Raw genomic sequence first — 18305 nt, 5'->3', positions numbered from 1 at the left:
TTCACAGGTTGTTAGCCTCGCTGCGTATTGTGTATAATTATGGAGAGTGGCTTTCCCCCCCCCCCCAGAGAGAAATGGGTATCCCTCATTAGAGACAGAGCACAGTGTAGTACCGGGCATGCAGGGACATGGATGCATTTAGCTCAAAACACAGAGAATTATATTTTTAGACCCTGAACACACCATTATGGAGATGGAGTTACGGAGAAGCACAGGAGCCTACCAGGAGAGCGTCTTTCTTTTGAAAAGCTTCTCAGCTATATGTATGTAAGCATGGTAAAATATTCAACACCATTCATATTTTAGAAGGGAGAGGGTTGTTCGTGTACAGGTTAAGGCCTATTTAATGAAGACGGGCTACACCAGGAATAGATCAACGTCATTGACAGTCACCTACGGCTCTATTTCAAATGGGACTAGTGTTACTAGAGATGTTGGTTGTGTAATTCTTAACCGTGCAGGTGCCTGATTCATAAGGACGATTGACACAGGATTCCTTTTTCCAAACTACTCCATGTAAAAAACAATATATATACACACTTTTTTTTACTTCTCTCATTCAATTGATTCATGAGCTGGAGACTTTATTCTAGGTATGAATATCGTCAACAACCTGTCTAGACAACGTACGGCTACAGTAATAACTCGTGCTACGCTTCCAAATGTATAGGTGTCCCCATAATATTTTGAGGCGGTGTGATCATTATTTTAGCGAGTTACAGTAGACGCGCCCCCCCCCCCTCCTAATGAAGACACACACCACCACTCCCCCCCCCCCCCCCGCTCGTGAGATGCTGAACAGCTCACTTGAGATGCGTTATTAGGAAGTGAACTTGCCGTTTCCAAAAAGTTTACCTCAGTGGGGAAACCTGGGATTTTTATTGCCATTTAATTAAAACTGATGGATTTGGAGACGTTTACTTTCTGTTCATTGGCATAAAACTCGCTGTGAAACTTGATAAAATAATGTAGGTAATTCATATGAACTATATGCACAGCACTTTATCAAAATCAGTTGTTTTCTTGCTCAAACTGCATTTGTCAAAGGAACGTCTGGTAAAACACAGGCCTGTTGCACGGGGCTAGTATTATCAGAGGACCTTGGCGTTTGCCAAAATAAATCAATAAAACCACTCGCCCGCCATATCAAAAAATAACCGAAAAGGCAGGTACACACACACACGGGGCTAAATTTTACAAACTTATGAACGTTTGCTCAAATATATGTTGCACGGAGCAAATTTGTTGTGCTGGGCGAGAACTTGAAAGTTGTAAAAACGCCAACTTCCAGCGCTCATTTACTGTGAACACGGAGGCTGTACCCGTTTTTAATGTTAGTAGCCTGTTTGGCCACTGTTAAAACTACGGCTATATTAAAAATGTAGGCCTACCATCAAAAACAAAATGGAGAAAAAGCATGCCATTACATTTTACCAGCTGTTCTGTCAGTCAGCATACAGACTATTGGCTAATACATTGACCACCACATTGGCTATGTAGAATCCATGACAACAACAAAAAAAAAAAAATGTACCTTCCATGAGACTTTTGAAAAAAACATGCACCCGTTTATCCACTTGTCCTTCATACACAGTGAATTTTTGTACATTTTTACCCCCTTTTCCTCCCCAATTTCGTAGTAATTACTATCTTGTCTCATCGCTACAACTCCCATACGGGCTCGGGAGAGACGAAGGTCGAAAGCCACGCGTCCTCCGAAACACAACCCAACCAAGCCACACTGCTTGCAGTGCCCTAGACCACTGCGACACCCGGGAGGCTTGTGACTGAATGTTTGACGCAAGAAACCTCTAACAAATAAAGACGCATAATTCCCATAATATTATTACAGAAGACGAATTATACTACCCTCTTCCTATTGGCTAATTCAAGTCATTAAACTACAACACCCCTTTAAGACAAATAAACAAAAAGCTCGCTTTTTAAATACGTATAGAAATGCACACATTTTGTGCTCTTGTAGGAAGCAATCGGACCCCAATAAAATAACTGGGCAAATAACTCACTAACTAGCAAAGAATATGAACTAAATCTTCACACGTGGCTACAGTACATGCAGGGGGGGGGGGGGGGGTCTTATGATCTTCAGAGTCTACCAACGGTATAAGGCAACGCACTGTACTGAGGCACAGTAAATGTTTCAGGTTCAAACGCAAATGAAAACAGATAGAATTCTCGCTATAGCTACAGACTCACTACCAAGTCCCTGTGTGAGAGTTATAACCAGCTGTGATGTCTAGGTAACCTTAATACACTGAGCAGTCACGGTCCATCAACGTCGGCCTCATCTGGGGTCTCAAACTCTTTCCATGGAAGGTCTAGTGTCTAGCTGTTTTTTTTTTACCTTCAATTAAGACCTAGACAACCAGGTGAGGGGAGTTCCTAACTAATCATTGACCTTAATTCAATCAATCAAGTACAAGGGAGGATCAAAAACAGGCAGACACTCTTCCCTCAGTGGAATGAGTTCTGACACGCGATCTACAGTCATGTCCGAGACGTCATGTCAATGTGTGCTTAATGCCTTTTGCTTGAGCTCTGCAGCGTTTCCCCTTCCTTCACACAGCCACGGATCTAAAAAAAAATTGTGATATTCAGATTTCCACCTAGAAAAGCCATTCAAACAAATACAGGTGTATTGCAGTGAAAAATGTCACCTCAGGTAAACATTTCTGGACAAAAAAAAAATCCTGTGAAATGTTAAGCCTAGGAAGTAGTCGTTTTCCATTAAAAACGAAAACTAATGTTTCATGTCCAGATACCCAAAGGGTTGTCCAGAAGCCCCCCCCCCCCTTTGCCATTGCTTGTGACAGAATGGATGACAGGAGCAAGCCATCTTAAAAAGAACAAGTTAAACCAGTGATATTTAACCTTTTTTTTTATTTTTTTTATTTTAAAATCAGTCCTTTCTCGAGTAAGTCAATCTCTGGTTTACTGCTGGGTAAGTTTCATAATGGCTTTCACTTAGAGATGTCATCTAATTATAACATTTTGCTCAGAGACTTATCGCCTCACTAAATATAATCTTTAAAAAGCAAGATCCACGCTTTAATTGGGGATAAAAAGCACAACGTTCCATAATTCATAACACTGGAGAATAAAATGGTATCACGTTAGCGAGGGGGGGGGGGGGGGGGGGGAATGTATGCAATAGAGACAAATGCCCATGACATCATCCACCCATAAACCACCACATGGCTGTTGTCTCAACTGATAAACAACCCCCCCCCCCCCAAAAAAAAATTAACATTTACAACTTTGAAAGAAAACAATTGAGCACCTGTTAACAATTCACCATAGCATCTCCCACCTGCAGCACACGCTCCAGCAGGTATATCTCTCTAGTCACCCCCAAAACCAATTCTTTCTTTGGCCGCCTCTCTTTCCAGTTCTCTGCTGCCAATGACTGGAACGAACTACAAAAATCTCTGAAACTGGAAACACTTATCTCCCTCACTAGCTTTAAGCACCAACTGTCAGAGCAGCTCACAGATTACTGCACCTGTACATAGCCCACCTATAATTTAGCCCTATCAACTACCTCTTTCCCAACTGTATTTAATTTATTTATTTATTTAGCTCCTTTGCACCCCATTATTTTTATTTCTACTTTGCACATTCTTCCATTGCAAAACTACCATTCCAGTGTTTACTTGCTATATTGTATTTACTTCGCCACCATGGCCTTTTTTGCCTTTACCTCCCTTATCTCACCTCATTTGCTCACATCGTATATAGACTTGTTTATACTGTATTATTGACTGTATGTTTGTTTTACTCCATGTGTAACTCTGTGTCGTTGTATCTGTCGAACTGCTTTGCTTTATCTTGGCCAGGTCGCAATTGTAAATGAGAACTTGTTCTCAACTTGCCTACCTGGTTAAATAAAGGTAAAATAAAATAAAAAAATAACAATTCAATGGCATCTGCATACCTTACCTGTTATTTTGTCTCGAACTAATTTACAGGACTCAATTTCCCCGATGCTCCCAAACAAACTCTTGAGCTCTTCTTGGGTCATGTTCTGAGGCAGGTAGTTTACTATCAAGTTAGTTTTACTGTCCTCCATGCTCCCCGACTCGACCGGAGATGAGCAGTTGTTTGAGATTGTTGAGGGGCCGTTGCTCGTGTTGTTGCAAGTGGGCCCATTGGACAGCTGTGTTTCCATGGCTGCAATTACCTGCTAAAAAAGAGACAGAAAAATAGAAAAAACTACTTCAAAAACATTAATTACTTCTACATACAGTCAAGGTTTATCTCTTTTATTTGAAAATACAAATTCGTTAATATCAAAAAAGTGTAATTAAAACTTGGAAAGCATTTTAAATTATAAAATGCATTTACCTCTAGGGTAGGGGGCAGCATTTGGAATTTTGGATGAAAAGCATGCCCAAATTAAATGACCTGCTACTCGGGCCCAGATGATACGATATGCATATAACTGGTAGATTTGGATAGAAAACACTCTAAAGTTTCCAAAACTGTTAAAATAGTGTCTGTGAGTATAACAGAACTGATTTAGCAGGTCGAAAACCTGGAGAAAAATACATTCAGGAAGTTTGTTTGTTTTTGTTTTGTAGTTTTCTATTCAATGCCATAGGACTCAATTTGCAGTTCCTATGCCTTCCACTAGACCACTTCTTATAAATGAGGGAGTAAGACCAGTCTGAACGAGTGGACCTTAACGTGCCGCAGAGTTTTTTTCAGGTGCATGTGCATTTCTTGTTTACCTTTTATATTGATGACGTTATTGTCCGGTTGAAATATTATAGATAATTTAGGCTTAAAAAAAAACAACCTGAGTGAGGGTTGAATATAAACATCGTTTGACATTTTTGTCTGCCTGTTTTGACTGAGTTTGAGCCTGTGGATTACTGAAGAAAACACACTAACAAAACTGAGGTTTTTGGATATATAGAGACTTCATTGAACAAAAGGAAGATTTGAGTAAATGAATGTCTTCTGATTAACACCATATGAAGATCAAAGGCAAGGGGTTAATTTTCTCTCTATTTCTGAGTTTTGTAACCCTTCTGCTTGGCTGGTTACCGTTTGTAATAATTTGTCAACCTGGGCTATGTTCTGGGCTAGGTATGCTTTTCGCCAAAAAGCAATTTATAAATATGACACTGTGGTTGGTTTAACAAGAAGTTCATCTTTAAACCTATGTAAAACATGTTTGGTTTTCTGAATGTTTATAATGAGCATTTCTGTATTTAATTTGACGCTCTGCAACCTCACTGGATGTCGGCCAGATGGGACGCTAGCATCCCACATACCCTAGAGAGGTTAACCCCAGTATTTGAAAACTGTAAAATACAAATTTTGGTAAACTTTCACAAATAACCCTTAAAATACTCAAATAAAAACACTTGTATATTTAAATGCGCACAGTTATACAATTAAAAAGTTATATTAAATACCAGATACTCAAATACACATGTATTTGAAGCAGGCTAATGTTAATAAATCCAACAGCAAGCTGACAAATTGGATAGTTAAAAAGGATGTTCTTCACATGGAGGATTGCATTCAAACTGAAGCCATATCACACTTATAGCCTCACTTTTGGGAAGAGTAAAGTTGGACCTGAACTATAAAAATCAACAGAATACAATTACATGAACACCAATTTATAAAAAGGCTATTGAACACTATGCTAGTTATCACAGAGTACTCAAGGTTATTACTATTAGGCCTAAATAACTTAAAACCTGAAAACACATCCCTCCCAGATCCGTGTGTTACAGGCATAGGCTATTGTATCCCCATTATATAATTCGGTGGCTGGGGTTCCAGAATATGTGGAACTAAAGACTGTTTTTTTTGTATATCCTGCACAAAGTAGGGGAGTGGATCAGAAATTTGATCACCATTTGCAACACATTTTCACAGAGTTGATATGGCTATTGATCATGGCCTGTGGAATGCTGTCCAACTCTTCAATGGCTGTGTGAAGTTGCTGGATATCGGCGGAAACTGGAAAACGCTGTCGTACACGTCGATCCAGAGCATCCCAAACATGCTCAATGGGTTACATTTAGCTCACTGGAGAACAGGGACATTGTCAGCTTCCAGGAAGTGTGTACAGATCCTTGCGACATGGGGGCCGTGAATCATCATGCTGAAACATGAGGTGATGGTGGCAGATGAAGGTCATGACAATGGGCCTCAAGATCTCGTCACGGTACCTTTTTGCGCAAAACATTTGAGAGAAATAAGTTTTGTGCATCTGGAAAATTTCTGGGCTCTTATTTCAGCTCATGAAACCAACACTTTACATGTGGCATTTATATTTTGTTCTCATCACAAACACAAAAGTTTGGCGTCACTTAGAAATGTCCTTGTTTCCGAAAGAAATGCCCTTATGTTCCATTAAAATAACATCAAATTGATCAGAAATACAGTGTAGATATTGTTCATGTTGTAAATGACTATTGTAGCTGGAAACGGCTGATTTTTTAAAATTGAATATGTACATAGGCGTACAGAGGCCCATTATCAGCAACCATCACTCGTGTGTTCCAATTGCATGTTGTGTTAGCTAATCCAAGTTTAACATTTCAAAAAGGCTAATTGAGAATTAGAAAACCCTTTTGCAATTATGCTAGCACAGCTGAAAACTGTTGTGCTAATTAAAGAAGCAATAACACTGGCCTTCTTCAGACTAGTTGAGTATCTGGAGCATCAGCATTGTGGGTTCAATTGCAGGCTCAAAATGACCAGAAACAAAGAACTTTCTTCTGAAACTCAGTCTATTCTTGTTCTGAGAAATGAAAGCTATTCCATGTGAGAAATTGCCAAGAAACTAAAGATCATACAACGCTGTGTACTACTCCCTTCACAAAATAGTGCAAACTGGCGCTAACATGAGTGGGAGGTCCCGATGCACAACTGAGCAAGAGGACAAGTGCATTAGAGTGTCTAGTTTGAGAAACAGACGCCTCACAAGTCCTCAACTGGCAGCTTCATTAAATAGTATCCGCAAAACACCAGTCTCAACGTCAAAAGTGAAGAGGCAGCTCCGGGATGCTGGCCTCAGTTATGCACCGGGGCCTCCCACTCCTCTTTCTACTCTGGTTAGAGCCAGTTTGCGCTGTTCTGTGGAGGGAGTAGTACACAGCGTTGTACGAGATCTTCGGTTTCCTCCAAAAACAAGGACATTGCTAAGTGACACTTTTTAACGGTAGTCATTTTTTGTATTTATTTCTGAACCGCTGAAAAAAAAAACCTGGTGGTGATTTGAATGAACAATCATATCTATCTATCTATCTATATGATTGTTGAGGTAGGCATAGGGTACATCATGTAGATCAAATGGGTTGAGGGTTCAGAAGGAGGGCGAGAGCAAAGCATAGTGAAACTTGAATGTGTAAAATAACACGCGCAAAAGGTGATTTGGATCCTTAGTTCTGAGAAGTAAGTTTCCAGAAGGGCGAAAACTATTTGTACCCTCTGCCCAGGGCCTATATACATTTCACTTCTAAGACTATAGCAGAGGTTATAGTCTTAGCAGCAATGTGTAATTTCCCTTCGTGTAACAGGGATGGGACCTTAAAAGGACCATGAAAAGTGCAATGTGTTACTGTAATCAAGTTATCAACTTCCTGGTTCCATAATTACCAGTTAAATTGGCCCTTGGTCAAGACTTGTCAGAAATAAATAAATTCCGTCCATTTTAACTAACCCATCCTTCAAAACGGCATCGCAAATATGAGAGAGGTGCATTGACTGCCTTTGAATAAGTGTTAAGTGGAGAAGTGTTAAGGGAAACCAAAATGGCTGCTGCAGGCTGCGGTCCTTTCCTCTTAAGAGGCCAATAAGAGAAACTCATCATTGTCAAGCGGATATCAAGCTGGCAGAAAAAAAACACTGATCAACTGAATGTGGATCAAATATCGCTATTGAGATATCCAAAACAAAACTTGGGTGAACTGTTAGAATCATAGCAATGAAACAAGTATATGATTGGAATAGTGTTTCCCAGGGGACCCTAGTGACATTTGAACACTGAAAATTCTCCTCCCGTTCCTGTCCGATTCAGAACATGTGGTAGCACAAATATGCAGATCTAGGTATACCACCACTGTATTAGAGCTAAAGTTTTCTAACCAGAATTGCATATGTGCAGCTTGCTAAGACTAACTAGCATTTTGCTGATAGCAATTTGGAAACGAACAGTAATCTGCCGGAGAACTGGCACCTGTGCCTGCCTGATTGAGTGACAGGGAAAGGGGGATACCTAGTCAATTGTACAACTGAATGCCTTCAACTGAAATTTGTCGTCCGCATTTTGCCCAACCTCTGAATCAGAGAGGTGCCGATGGGCTGCTTTTCTACATTGGCAGTAGAATGGCCTCACTGAAGAGCTCAGTGACTTAATGTCGCACCGTCATAGGATTCCACCTTCCCAACAAGTCAGTGTCAGGTTTCTGCCCTGCTAGAGCTGCCACGGTCTACCGTAAGTGTTATTGTGAAGTGGAAACGTCTAGGACAGGGCTGCCCAACCCTCTTCCTGGAGATCTACAGTCCTGAGGGTTTTCAGTCAACCATAATTTAGCATATCTGATTCAGCTAGTTAAGGTCTTGTTGAGCAGCTACATTAGTAGAATCAAGGTGTGTTAAATTAGGGTTGGACTGAAAACCCACAGGACAGTAGATCTCCAGGAAGGTGGTTGAGGAGCCCTGATCTAGGAGCAAAAACGGTTTGGCCAGGAAGTGGTAAGCCACACAAGTTCTCAGAATGGGACCGCAAAGTGCTGAAGCATGTAAAAACAGTCTGTCCTTGGTTGTAACACCCACTACCGAGTCCCAAACTTCCTCTGGAAGCAACATTAGCACAAGGACTGTTCGTCGGGAGCTTAATGAAATGGGTTTCCGTGGCCGAGCAACTGCACACAAGCCTAAGATCACCATGCTAAGCATTGGCTGGAGTGGTGTAAAGCTTGCCGCCATTTAACAGTGGAAATGCGTACTCTGGAGTGATGAATCACACTGCACCATCAGACACCGACAGACAAATCTGGGATGCCGGAAGAACTCTACCTGCCCCAATACATAGTGCCAAATGTAAAGTTTGGTGGAGGAGGAATAATGGTCTGGGCTTGTTTTTCCATGGTTCGGGCTACGCCCCTTAGTTCCAGTGAAGGGAAATCCTAACGACAGCATAAAAAGACGTTAGATGATTCTGTGCTTCAAAATTTGTGGTAACAGTTAGGGAAGGCCTTTTCCTGTTTCAGCATGACAAAACCAGGTCCATACAGAAATTTAAATTAACTAAAATGATTTTACCTTTAACTAGGCAAGTCAGTTAAGAACAAATTCTTATCTACAATGACGGCCTACTGGGGAACAGTGGGTTAACTGCCTTGTTCAGGCGCAGAACGACAGATTTTAATCTTGTCAGCTCGGGGATTCATTTACTGGCCCAACACTAACCACTACTCTACTTGCCGCCCCAAAAGTGACATACTAGATGGTTTGTCGAGATCGGTGTGGAAGAACTTGACTGGCCTGCAGAGCCCTGACCTCAACCCCATGGAACACCACTGGGATGAATTGGAAAGCAGACTGCGAGCCATGCCTAATCTCCCAAAATCAGTGCCCGACCTCTAATTCTTGTGGGTATATGGAAGCAAGTCCCCGCAGCAGTATTCCAACATCTAGTGGAAAACCTACTCAGAAGAGTGGAGGCTGTTACAGCAGCAACGTGGGGGGACTAACTCCATATTAATGCTCATGATTTTGGAATGAGATGTTCAACGAGCAAGTGTCCACATACTTTTGGTCATGTAGAGATGGATATATAGATACACGCACACCAAGAATAAACGCAACATGTAAAGTGTTGGTCCCATGTTTTATTAGCTGAAAGACCCTATAAAATTGTTCCATACACACAAAAAGATTATTTCTCTCAAATTTTGTGCATAAATGTGTGTTTGCATCCTTGTTAGTGAGCATTTCTCTTTTGCCAAGATAAACCATCCACCTGATATGCCACACATATCAAGAAGCTGATTAAACAGCATGATCATTGCACTGGTGCACCCTGTGCTGGAGACAAAAGGTCACTAAAATGTGCAGTGGTCTCACAACACAATTTCACAGATGTCTCAAGTTAAGAGAGCAATCGGTACAATTGGCATGCGGACTACAGGAATGGCTCCCAGAGCTGTTAGATGATCATTTCATGTTCATGTCTCAACCATAAGCTGCCTCCAACGTTGTTTGAGGATTTGGCAGTACGTACAACTAAAAACACACAATCACGTTTAACCAAGCCAGCCCAGGATATCCACATCTGGCTTCACCTGTTGGATCGTCTGATTGGCTGGGCCTGGTGTCCCAGTGGCTGCACCCATGCACAGTTGTGAAATCCATAGATTAGGGCTTATTGAAATTTAAAATTGACAAATTTATGTATATGAAGTATAACTTGAAATTGTTGCATTTATATTTTTTGTTCAGTATGTATGCATACAAACACTGCATATGGAAAGTTCAGACCCCTTGACTTTTTCAACATCGTTAGGTTACAGCCTTATTTTAAAAACAGATTAAATAGTTTTCCCCTCAATCTACACAAACAATAATGACACACCAAACACAGGCTAAGAATTTTTTGCAAATTTCTATACATTTAAAAAAACATTTTTTTTAAATGAAATACTCAGTACTTTGTTGAAGCACCTTTTGCAGCCTTGAGTCTTACCAGGTATGACGCTACAAACTTGGTATACCTGTATTTGGGGAGTTTCTCCCATTCTTCTCTGCAGATTCTCTCAAACACTGCCAGGTTGGATGAGGAGCATCGCTGCACAGCTATTTTTCAGGTCTCAAGAGACGTTTGGTCAGGTTCAAATCCGGCCTCTGGCTGGGCCACTCAGGGACATTCAGAGACTACCCACTCCTGTGTTGTCTTGGCTGGGTGCTTAGGGTCGTTGTGAACCTTCGCCCCGTCGGTGGTCCAGAGCACCCTGGAGCAGGTTTTCAAAGAACTCTGTACTTTGCACCGTTCATCTTTCCCTTTATCCTGACAAGTCTCCCAGTCCCTGCAGCTGAAAACCATCCCCACAGCATGATGCTGCCACCAAGCTTCACAGTAGGGATGGTTTTGGCCAGGTGATGTGCGGTGCCTGGTTTCTTCCAGATGTGACACTTGGCAGTCAGGCCAATTAGTTCCAACTTGGTTTCATCAGACCAGAGAATCTTGTTTCTCATGGTCCGACAGTCCTTTAGGGCTCCCGAGTGGCGCAGCGGTCTAAGGCACTGCATCTCAGGGCTAGAGGCATCACTACAGACAGCCTGGATTTGAAATAGGGTATCCCAACCGGCCGTGATTGGGAGTCCCATAGGGTGGCGCACAAGAGAGGCAGGTTAGGCAGGATGAGGTTAGGCAGGATGAGGCCGTCATTGTAAATACACATTTGTTCTTAACTGACTTGCCCAGTATATATCAGTGTTTTATTTAAGGTGCCTTTTGGCAAACTTCAAGCGGGTTGTCATGTGCTGTTTACTGAGGAGTGGCTTCCATTTGGTCACTACCATAAAGGCCTGATTAGTAGAGAGTTGCAGAGATGGTTTTCCTTCTGGAAGGTTCTCCCATCTCCACAGAAGAACTGTCAGAGAGACTATAGTTTTTTGGTCAATTCCCTGACCAAGGCCCTACTTCCCTGATTGCGCAGTTTGGCCGGCCAGCTCTAGGAAGAGTCTCGGTGGTTCCAAAATTCCATTTAAGAATTGAGGCCACTGTGTTCTTGGGAACCTTCAAATGCTGCAGACATTTTTTGGTACCCTTCCCCAGATCTGTACTGCGACACAATCCTGTCTGAGCTCTACGGAAAATTCCTTTTGGCTTGGTTTTTGCGCTGACATGCACTGTCAACTGTGGGACCTTCCAAATCATGTCCAAACAATTGAATTTACCACAGGTGGACTCAAAGTTGTAGAAAAATCAAGGTTGATCAAAGAAAACAGGATGCATCAGAGCTCAATTTCAAGTCTCATAGCAAAGGGTCTTTAATACTTATGTAAATAAAAGGTGTTTATTTTTCATAAAAATGTGCAAAAACTTTAAAAACCTGTTCTCTTTGTCATTATGGGTTAGTGTGTGGATTGAAGGGAAAAAAATATTTAATCCATTTTAGAATAAGGTTGTAACGTAAGAATGCACTGTGTGTATACATACAGTTGAAGTCAGAGGTTTACATAAACGAGTTAAGTGTTTCAACCAATCCACAAATTTCTGGTTAACAAACTATAAGTTTTGGCAAGTTGGTTAGGACATTACTTTGTGCATGACAATTTTTCCCAAAAATGTTAAGACAGATTATTTCACTGTATCACAATTACAGTGGGTCAGAAGTTCATACATTAAGTTGACTGTGCCTTTTAAACAGCTTGGGAAAATTCCAGAAAAGTATGTCATGGCTTTAGAAGCTTCTGATAGGCTAATTGACATAATTTGAGTCAATTGGAGGTGTACCTGGATGTATTTCAAGACCTACCTTTAAACTTAGTGCCTTTTTTGCTAGGTTGCGTTAGTCAGCGCTAGTTGGCTTGACATCATGGGAAAGATTAAAAAATATCAGCCAAGACCTCAGAAAAATAATTGTAGACCTCCACAAGGCTGGTTCATCCTTGGGAGCCATTTCCAAACGCCTGAAGGAACCACGTTCATCTGTACAAACAATAATATGCAAGTATAAACACCATGGGACCACGCAGCCGTCATAACGCTCAAGGAGACGCGTTCTGTCTCCTAGAGATGAATAACAGCCAAGGACCGTGTGAAGATGTAGGCCTTGAAATACATCCAGAGGTACACCTTCAATTGACTCAAATTATGTCAATTAGCCTATCAGAAGCCATGACATTTTCTGGAATTTTCCAAGCTGTTTAAAAAAGGCACAGTCAACACAATGTATGTAAACTTCTGACCCACTGGAATTGTGATAGTGAATTTTAAAAAATAATTAAAAAACATTTTTAAATTAAAAATAAAATAGGTCTGTAAACAATTGTTGGGAAAATGTCCTAACCAACTTGCCAAAACTATAGTTTATTAACCAGAAATTTGTGGAGTGGTTGAAAAACTATTTTTAATGACTCCAAACTAAATTGTATGTGAACTTCCGTTTTCTGATAGAAATGGGGCATTATTTGACAAAAAATTGCAAGGGTGCCAATATTTTTGGCCACGACCGTATATATAGTAATGATTGGGGGGGAAATGTAATTATAATTTTAAAAAGGGGGGCATACCACAATATTATTTTGGCCGAAATATCGCTACTTTGACTCCAAGGATTTATCAATTTTTTGCTAGGTTGCGTTAGTCAGCGCTAGTTGGCAGTAACTTCGCCAAAACTCAGGTATTTTTCATCCTGTAGCTTGTTCTCCATCTTTGTAAATAGTGAGCCATCATTTTCCTCAGCATTTATTTCCATGACTGATCAAAATCACATTTTCTTATTCTCACACGTCTCTGCAGCAGACCTAGTGAGCAATATGTTTGGAACATCAAATCGCAATATTGAATCACAATACATAAAGAAATCGCATAATATATCCTATCGCCACCTAAGTATCGTGACGTCCCTGGCAATCCCCAGCCCTAACGGACCGTGAAAATCAGTAGGTCATCTCCATCATTCAAGTCAGTGTTGTGAATACAAATACAGTTGCTAGACTACAACCGTGAAAATACTGGGACTACAAAAACAAAAATGTGCAAGGGGACCTTCTACAAAAAAACTACATCTCCCAAAAGTATTTCAAATGCTATACTGCTTTAAGTGCATACATTAACAGTCATTATCAAAGTGACAGTTTTAGACCATACCAAAGGGACAGACTACCACAAGTTTCTCGTAACCAAAGTGGAAAAAGCAACCGTAAATTAGCCTAATATTGAACACAAAAGACATTTCTGGCAAAATTGGTGAGAGCTAGTCAGTCCTTGGTATGGCCTTGACACGATGAGCATTTAAAAATTTGGCCCAAATGAATTGAAGATGAAGTGCAACCAACCCCAGTCCAAGGCTCTGCCGCCCACGAACCACTTCTAAGCAGAGAAGCCACGTCGCACAGTCTGACTGCCATGTTAGTTTGGAGTTGCCGTCTGCAAATATGGGACACAAGAAGCACTGCATGTTAGATTCAACGGAACAAAAGCAAGTCGGGGGGGTGGGGGATCACTTCATTGTTGGGAGAGGGTAGGTCATAATAAGTAAGTCATCTTTAGGAAGGAGCAGAAATGAAAACGGGAGGAAATATCTGTAGGGAGTTGAAAGAAAAAAAAAGAAATCAGGCCACGCAAAACAGGAACAACAAGCATGAGTAATGATAATTAGTTGAATGGATGGGCTGCGTCAGAGTAAAAACCCATAGAGTTGCACAGTACAGCTTACATCTGAAGCTCGCCCGATATAGAGCCACTGCTTTTTATTATGTTGACAGTCACTAACCAATGATCAAGTAGCTCACAAAGCACTTAAAAGCACCTCCCCCCCAATCTGATGTCAATTCAAAATGACATTTTGCTTGATCACATGAGACACATTGGGCTACAGTCAGGTCTTTATAACCCTAAGCCAGGTTATAACCACAACAAGTCAGGTAAATCCAAGCCTTGCGATCTAGAAGAAAAATAAACGCACACCTATTTAGGCGAGGTGCTGGCTAGCGGAGTAGAAAACTTAATAAAAGAGCCGCACACTCTAGGAGCTCAGATGCAAAAAATGTAATTAGCAACGTATCGACAGCCAAGCTGTCTTCATCAGGGTAGACAAGGCTGTCCAAGCCTTGCTACATCAAAATCACTAATAATCAAAGTGGATACGTTTCGCCACAGTCGAAGTCTGAGGAAGGTCCAGTTCAACCACAACAAAGCATGACAGATCTCCCTCTGGAGACTATGGTATTACAAATATATATATATATATATTTTTTTTAAAGCTGTAGTCAAATGGAAACATCACCTAGTTAAAAAATAAAATAAAAAATCTTTAACTGCTATAAATGTAACCAGAAAACAAAGCTAAGCATGACTTGGAAAAAGGAAACCTCTCAAAGCAGTGGAAGTGTTAAATCACTGACCCCCCCAAAAAAATAGAGGCAACCATTTCAAAGGCTGTTACAGTTCATAGAATTTATTTTTTTTTTAAATAAAAAAATTCTCATTGGTCAATTAAAATATATTAATTAGGCCCCAAGCTATGGGGATGTCACATGACTGGGAATACAGATATATATCGGTTGGTCAGATACCTTAAAAAGGTAGGGGTCAGGTGGATCAGAAAACCAGCCAGTATCTAGTGTGACCATATCTAATGCAGCGTCACACTTCCGTCACATAGAGTTGATCAGGCTGTTTATTGTGTCCTGTGGAATGTTGTCCCCCTCCTCAATGGCGGTGCGAATTTTGCTGGATATTGGAGGGAACTGGAAAACTCCGTCGTGGGAGTTGATCCAGAACATCCAAAACATGCTCAATGGGTGTATGAGTATGCAAGCCATGGAAGAACTGACATTTTCAGCCTCCCGGGAATGTTGTACAGAGCAGTGCGACCTTGGCCCGTGCTTCACCATGCTGAAACATAAGGTGATGGCGGCAGATTCAGGATCTCAAGGTATCTTTGTGCATTCAAATTGCCATTGATAAAATGCAATTGTGTTCATTGTCTAGCTTATGCATGCCCCATACCATAACCCCACCATGGGGCATTTTTTTTCCCACAATGTCGACATCAGCAAACTGCTCGCACACACGATGCCATACACGTGGTATGTGATTGTGAGGCCGGTTGAAGGTACTGCCAAATTCTCTAAAACGACATTGGAGGCGGCTTATGGTAGAGAAATTAACATTCAACAGTGGACATGCTTGTAGTCAGCATGCCAATTGCACGCGCCCTCAACTTGAGACATCTGTGGCATTGCGTTGTAAGAAAACTGCACATTTTAGTGCCCTTTTATTGTCCCGAGGACAAGGTCCCCCCCTGTGTATTGATGATGCCGTTTAAGCAGATTCTTGATATGCCACAGCTGTCAGGTGGATGGATTATCTTGGCAGCGATAAACAAATGTCAAATTTTGGGGGGGGGGAGAAATAAGCTTCTCGTTCGTCTGGAACATTTCTGGGATCTTTTATTTCTGCTCATGAAACCAAAACACATTACATGTTGCGTTTATAATTTTTGCTCAATGTACATGTATCAAGCGCTACTCAGTTTAGTGCAAACATGCAATCAGCACACATGGGCTCTTATCGTGAAGTCACTACCTTTGCGACTAATAAAACCAATGCAGAAACACAGTCAAAAATCGTAATATGGTACAGTTATGTCTGAGCCCTGATGACCAGCACGCTCTAATTTACACTTACATTTCAATATGATGTTTAGGATAATGACAAGTCAATTAATGTATGCATTTCTTTAAAATATGAACACAAGACTAAGCCCCTGTGTCGCATTTTAAAAATCAATATTTTATCGGTAGGAACAGGACTGTTTGAGCTCTTGAAGTCACAACTGCAAAATGGTTCGATACTCAGGGTAGTTTAATAGACACGAGAATCTGCAGCCCACTCAAATACATGCACAAAAGTGCAATCCAGAAGCAATGTTGCCACTGGCAACAGACCGACATCGAACTATGAAAAGACAGCTTGCTTTGAATTGTTTGAAACAAATACACTTTAAAATCAATGGTTTATCGTCTCCCCATGAACTCCAATAGTCACTTATGTTTACTTAGCCGGACAAAGCTGAAAAGAATAAAACACCTTCAGTTTTACCCATGACTCTTAGCGCTGTACATCATAACCCACATGATGTACCTTAACACATCTCAATTGAAACTAACCTTTCTGTATTTACCCATTGGCTACAAGTGTTCGAGGAAGATTACATATTACTGAATTTAGATGAGACAAAACCAAGCTAGCGTGTTTTCTTGTTAGATAACTATAGTTGAACAACAGGTTGAAGGTTAAGTTGTTAGACGGCAGCATTTCTAATGAATATTTAGAGTATTATCACAATGCATGTTTCCCCTAGATTTACGTTTCAGGCAGTCAAAAAAAAAGCCAAAGCCAGCAACCAGGACAGTCAACCTAAAACCAACAGAGTATGCCAAACTTCTACAGTGAGGCAACATCAACAGGCTTTTAGGTAGTAATGTCCCCTCTACCAAGGTCAATGCTGTCAACTAAACTAGGGCTCTACAGCTGACCGCACAGAATTACACAGCTCTTTACAACAGTAGTGGCAGTCACAAGGACACCATAATGAGATCAGTTAGGCTGAACATGGCGGGACTAGAATTATTTCCAACATGGTGTGTACTCTGGCTTTTCTGCTCTTAGTCATGCTTGAACAGCCCTTCATCTGACTGGTGTGGCTTTTATCATTAAATGGATAGCCCTTCAGATGATCAAAACAATGGATTAATTTCATTTTCATCTCCAGACCAAATATCAATGTAGGGCCTACACTTCACCTCAAGGTTAATAATCCATTGAGTCGTTAGAATTTATAAAAATTAAAAATATATTTAAAAAAAAAAGTTGACTGTCAGAACTGGCTGGTTTAATGAAAAATACTTTTGGCCATGTAGTGTGTGTGTACGTGGAACATCCCATCGAACGGCTCATTACAAAATCACGGGTATAAATATGGAGTTGGTCCCCTCTTTGCTGCTATAACAGCCCCTGAAGAGTGGAGAAGGCTTTGCACTAGATTCCGGAACATCGCTGCAGGGACTTGCTTCCATTCATGAGGTCGGGCACTGATGTTGGGCGATTAGGCCTAGCCTGAGATCGGCGGTCCAACTCTTCCCAAAGCTGTTCGTTGAGGTTTCGGTCAGGGCTCTGTGCAGGCCAGTCAAATTCTTCCACACCAAATCGACAAACAATTTCTGTACGGACCACACTTTGCGCACGGGGGGGGGGGGCAATGTCATGCTGAAACAGGAAAGAGACTTACCAAAAACCATTGCCACAAAGTTGGAAGCACAGAATCGTCTATGATGTCATTGTATGCATACTGTTGCGTTAAGGTTTCCCAGTCACTGGAACTTATGGGCTCAGCTCAAACCATTATTAATCTGCCACCAAACTTTACAGTTGCCACTATGCATTGGGGCAGGTAGTGTTCTTCTTGCGTCAGCCAAACCCAGATTCCACTGTCCCAAAGTCCAATGGCAGCGAGCGTCACACCACTCCAGTCGACGCTTTGCATTGCGCATGGTGATCTTAAGTCTTGTGCTTAGTCTTC

General features: G+C 41.2%; 1 protein-coding gene across 8 annotated transcripts in view; it reads right to left on the bottom strand.

Annotated features, from left to right (window-relative positions):
- elavl2 (ELAV like RNA binding protein 2) overlaps positions 1–18305 on the bottom strand; it is an 87908-nt gene that overhangs the window by 19849 nt on the left and 49754 nt on the right. For all 8 annotated transcript variants that reach the window (XM_090214908.1, XM_090214912.1, XM_090214909.1 and 5 more), the window contains exons 2-3: positions 14056–14146; positions 3961–4204 (exon numbers count right to left, since the gene is read on the bottom strand). In XM_090214908.1, coding sequence (XP_090071034.1) covers positions 3961–4204; positions 14056–14146 — 335 coding nt within the window. The remainder of the gene's footprint in view (positions 1–3960; positions 4205–14055; positions 14147–18305) is intronic.

Source organism: Oncorhynchus mykiss, chromosome 21 (genome assembly GCF_057628025.1).
Source record: "Oncorhynchus mykiss isolate SJ-2025 chromosome 21, ASM5762802v1, whole genome shotgun sequence".
NCBI lineage: Eukaryota > Metazoa > Chordata > Actinopteri > Salmoniformes > Salmonidae > Oncorhynchus > Oncorhynchus mykiss.
Note: the sequence above shows the minus strand (reverse complement) of the source record. Positions and strands in the feature narration are given on the sequence as shown.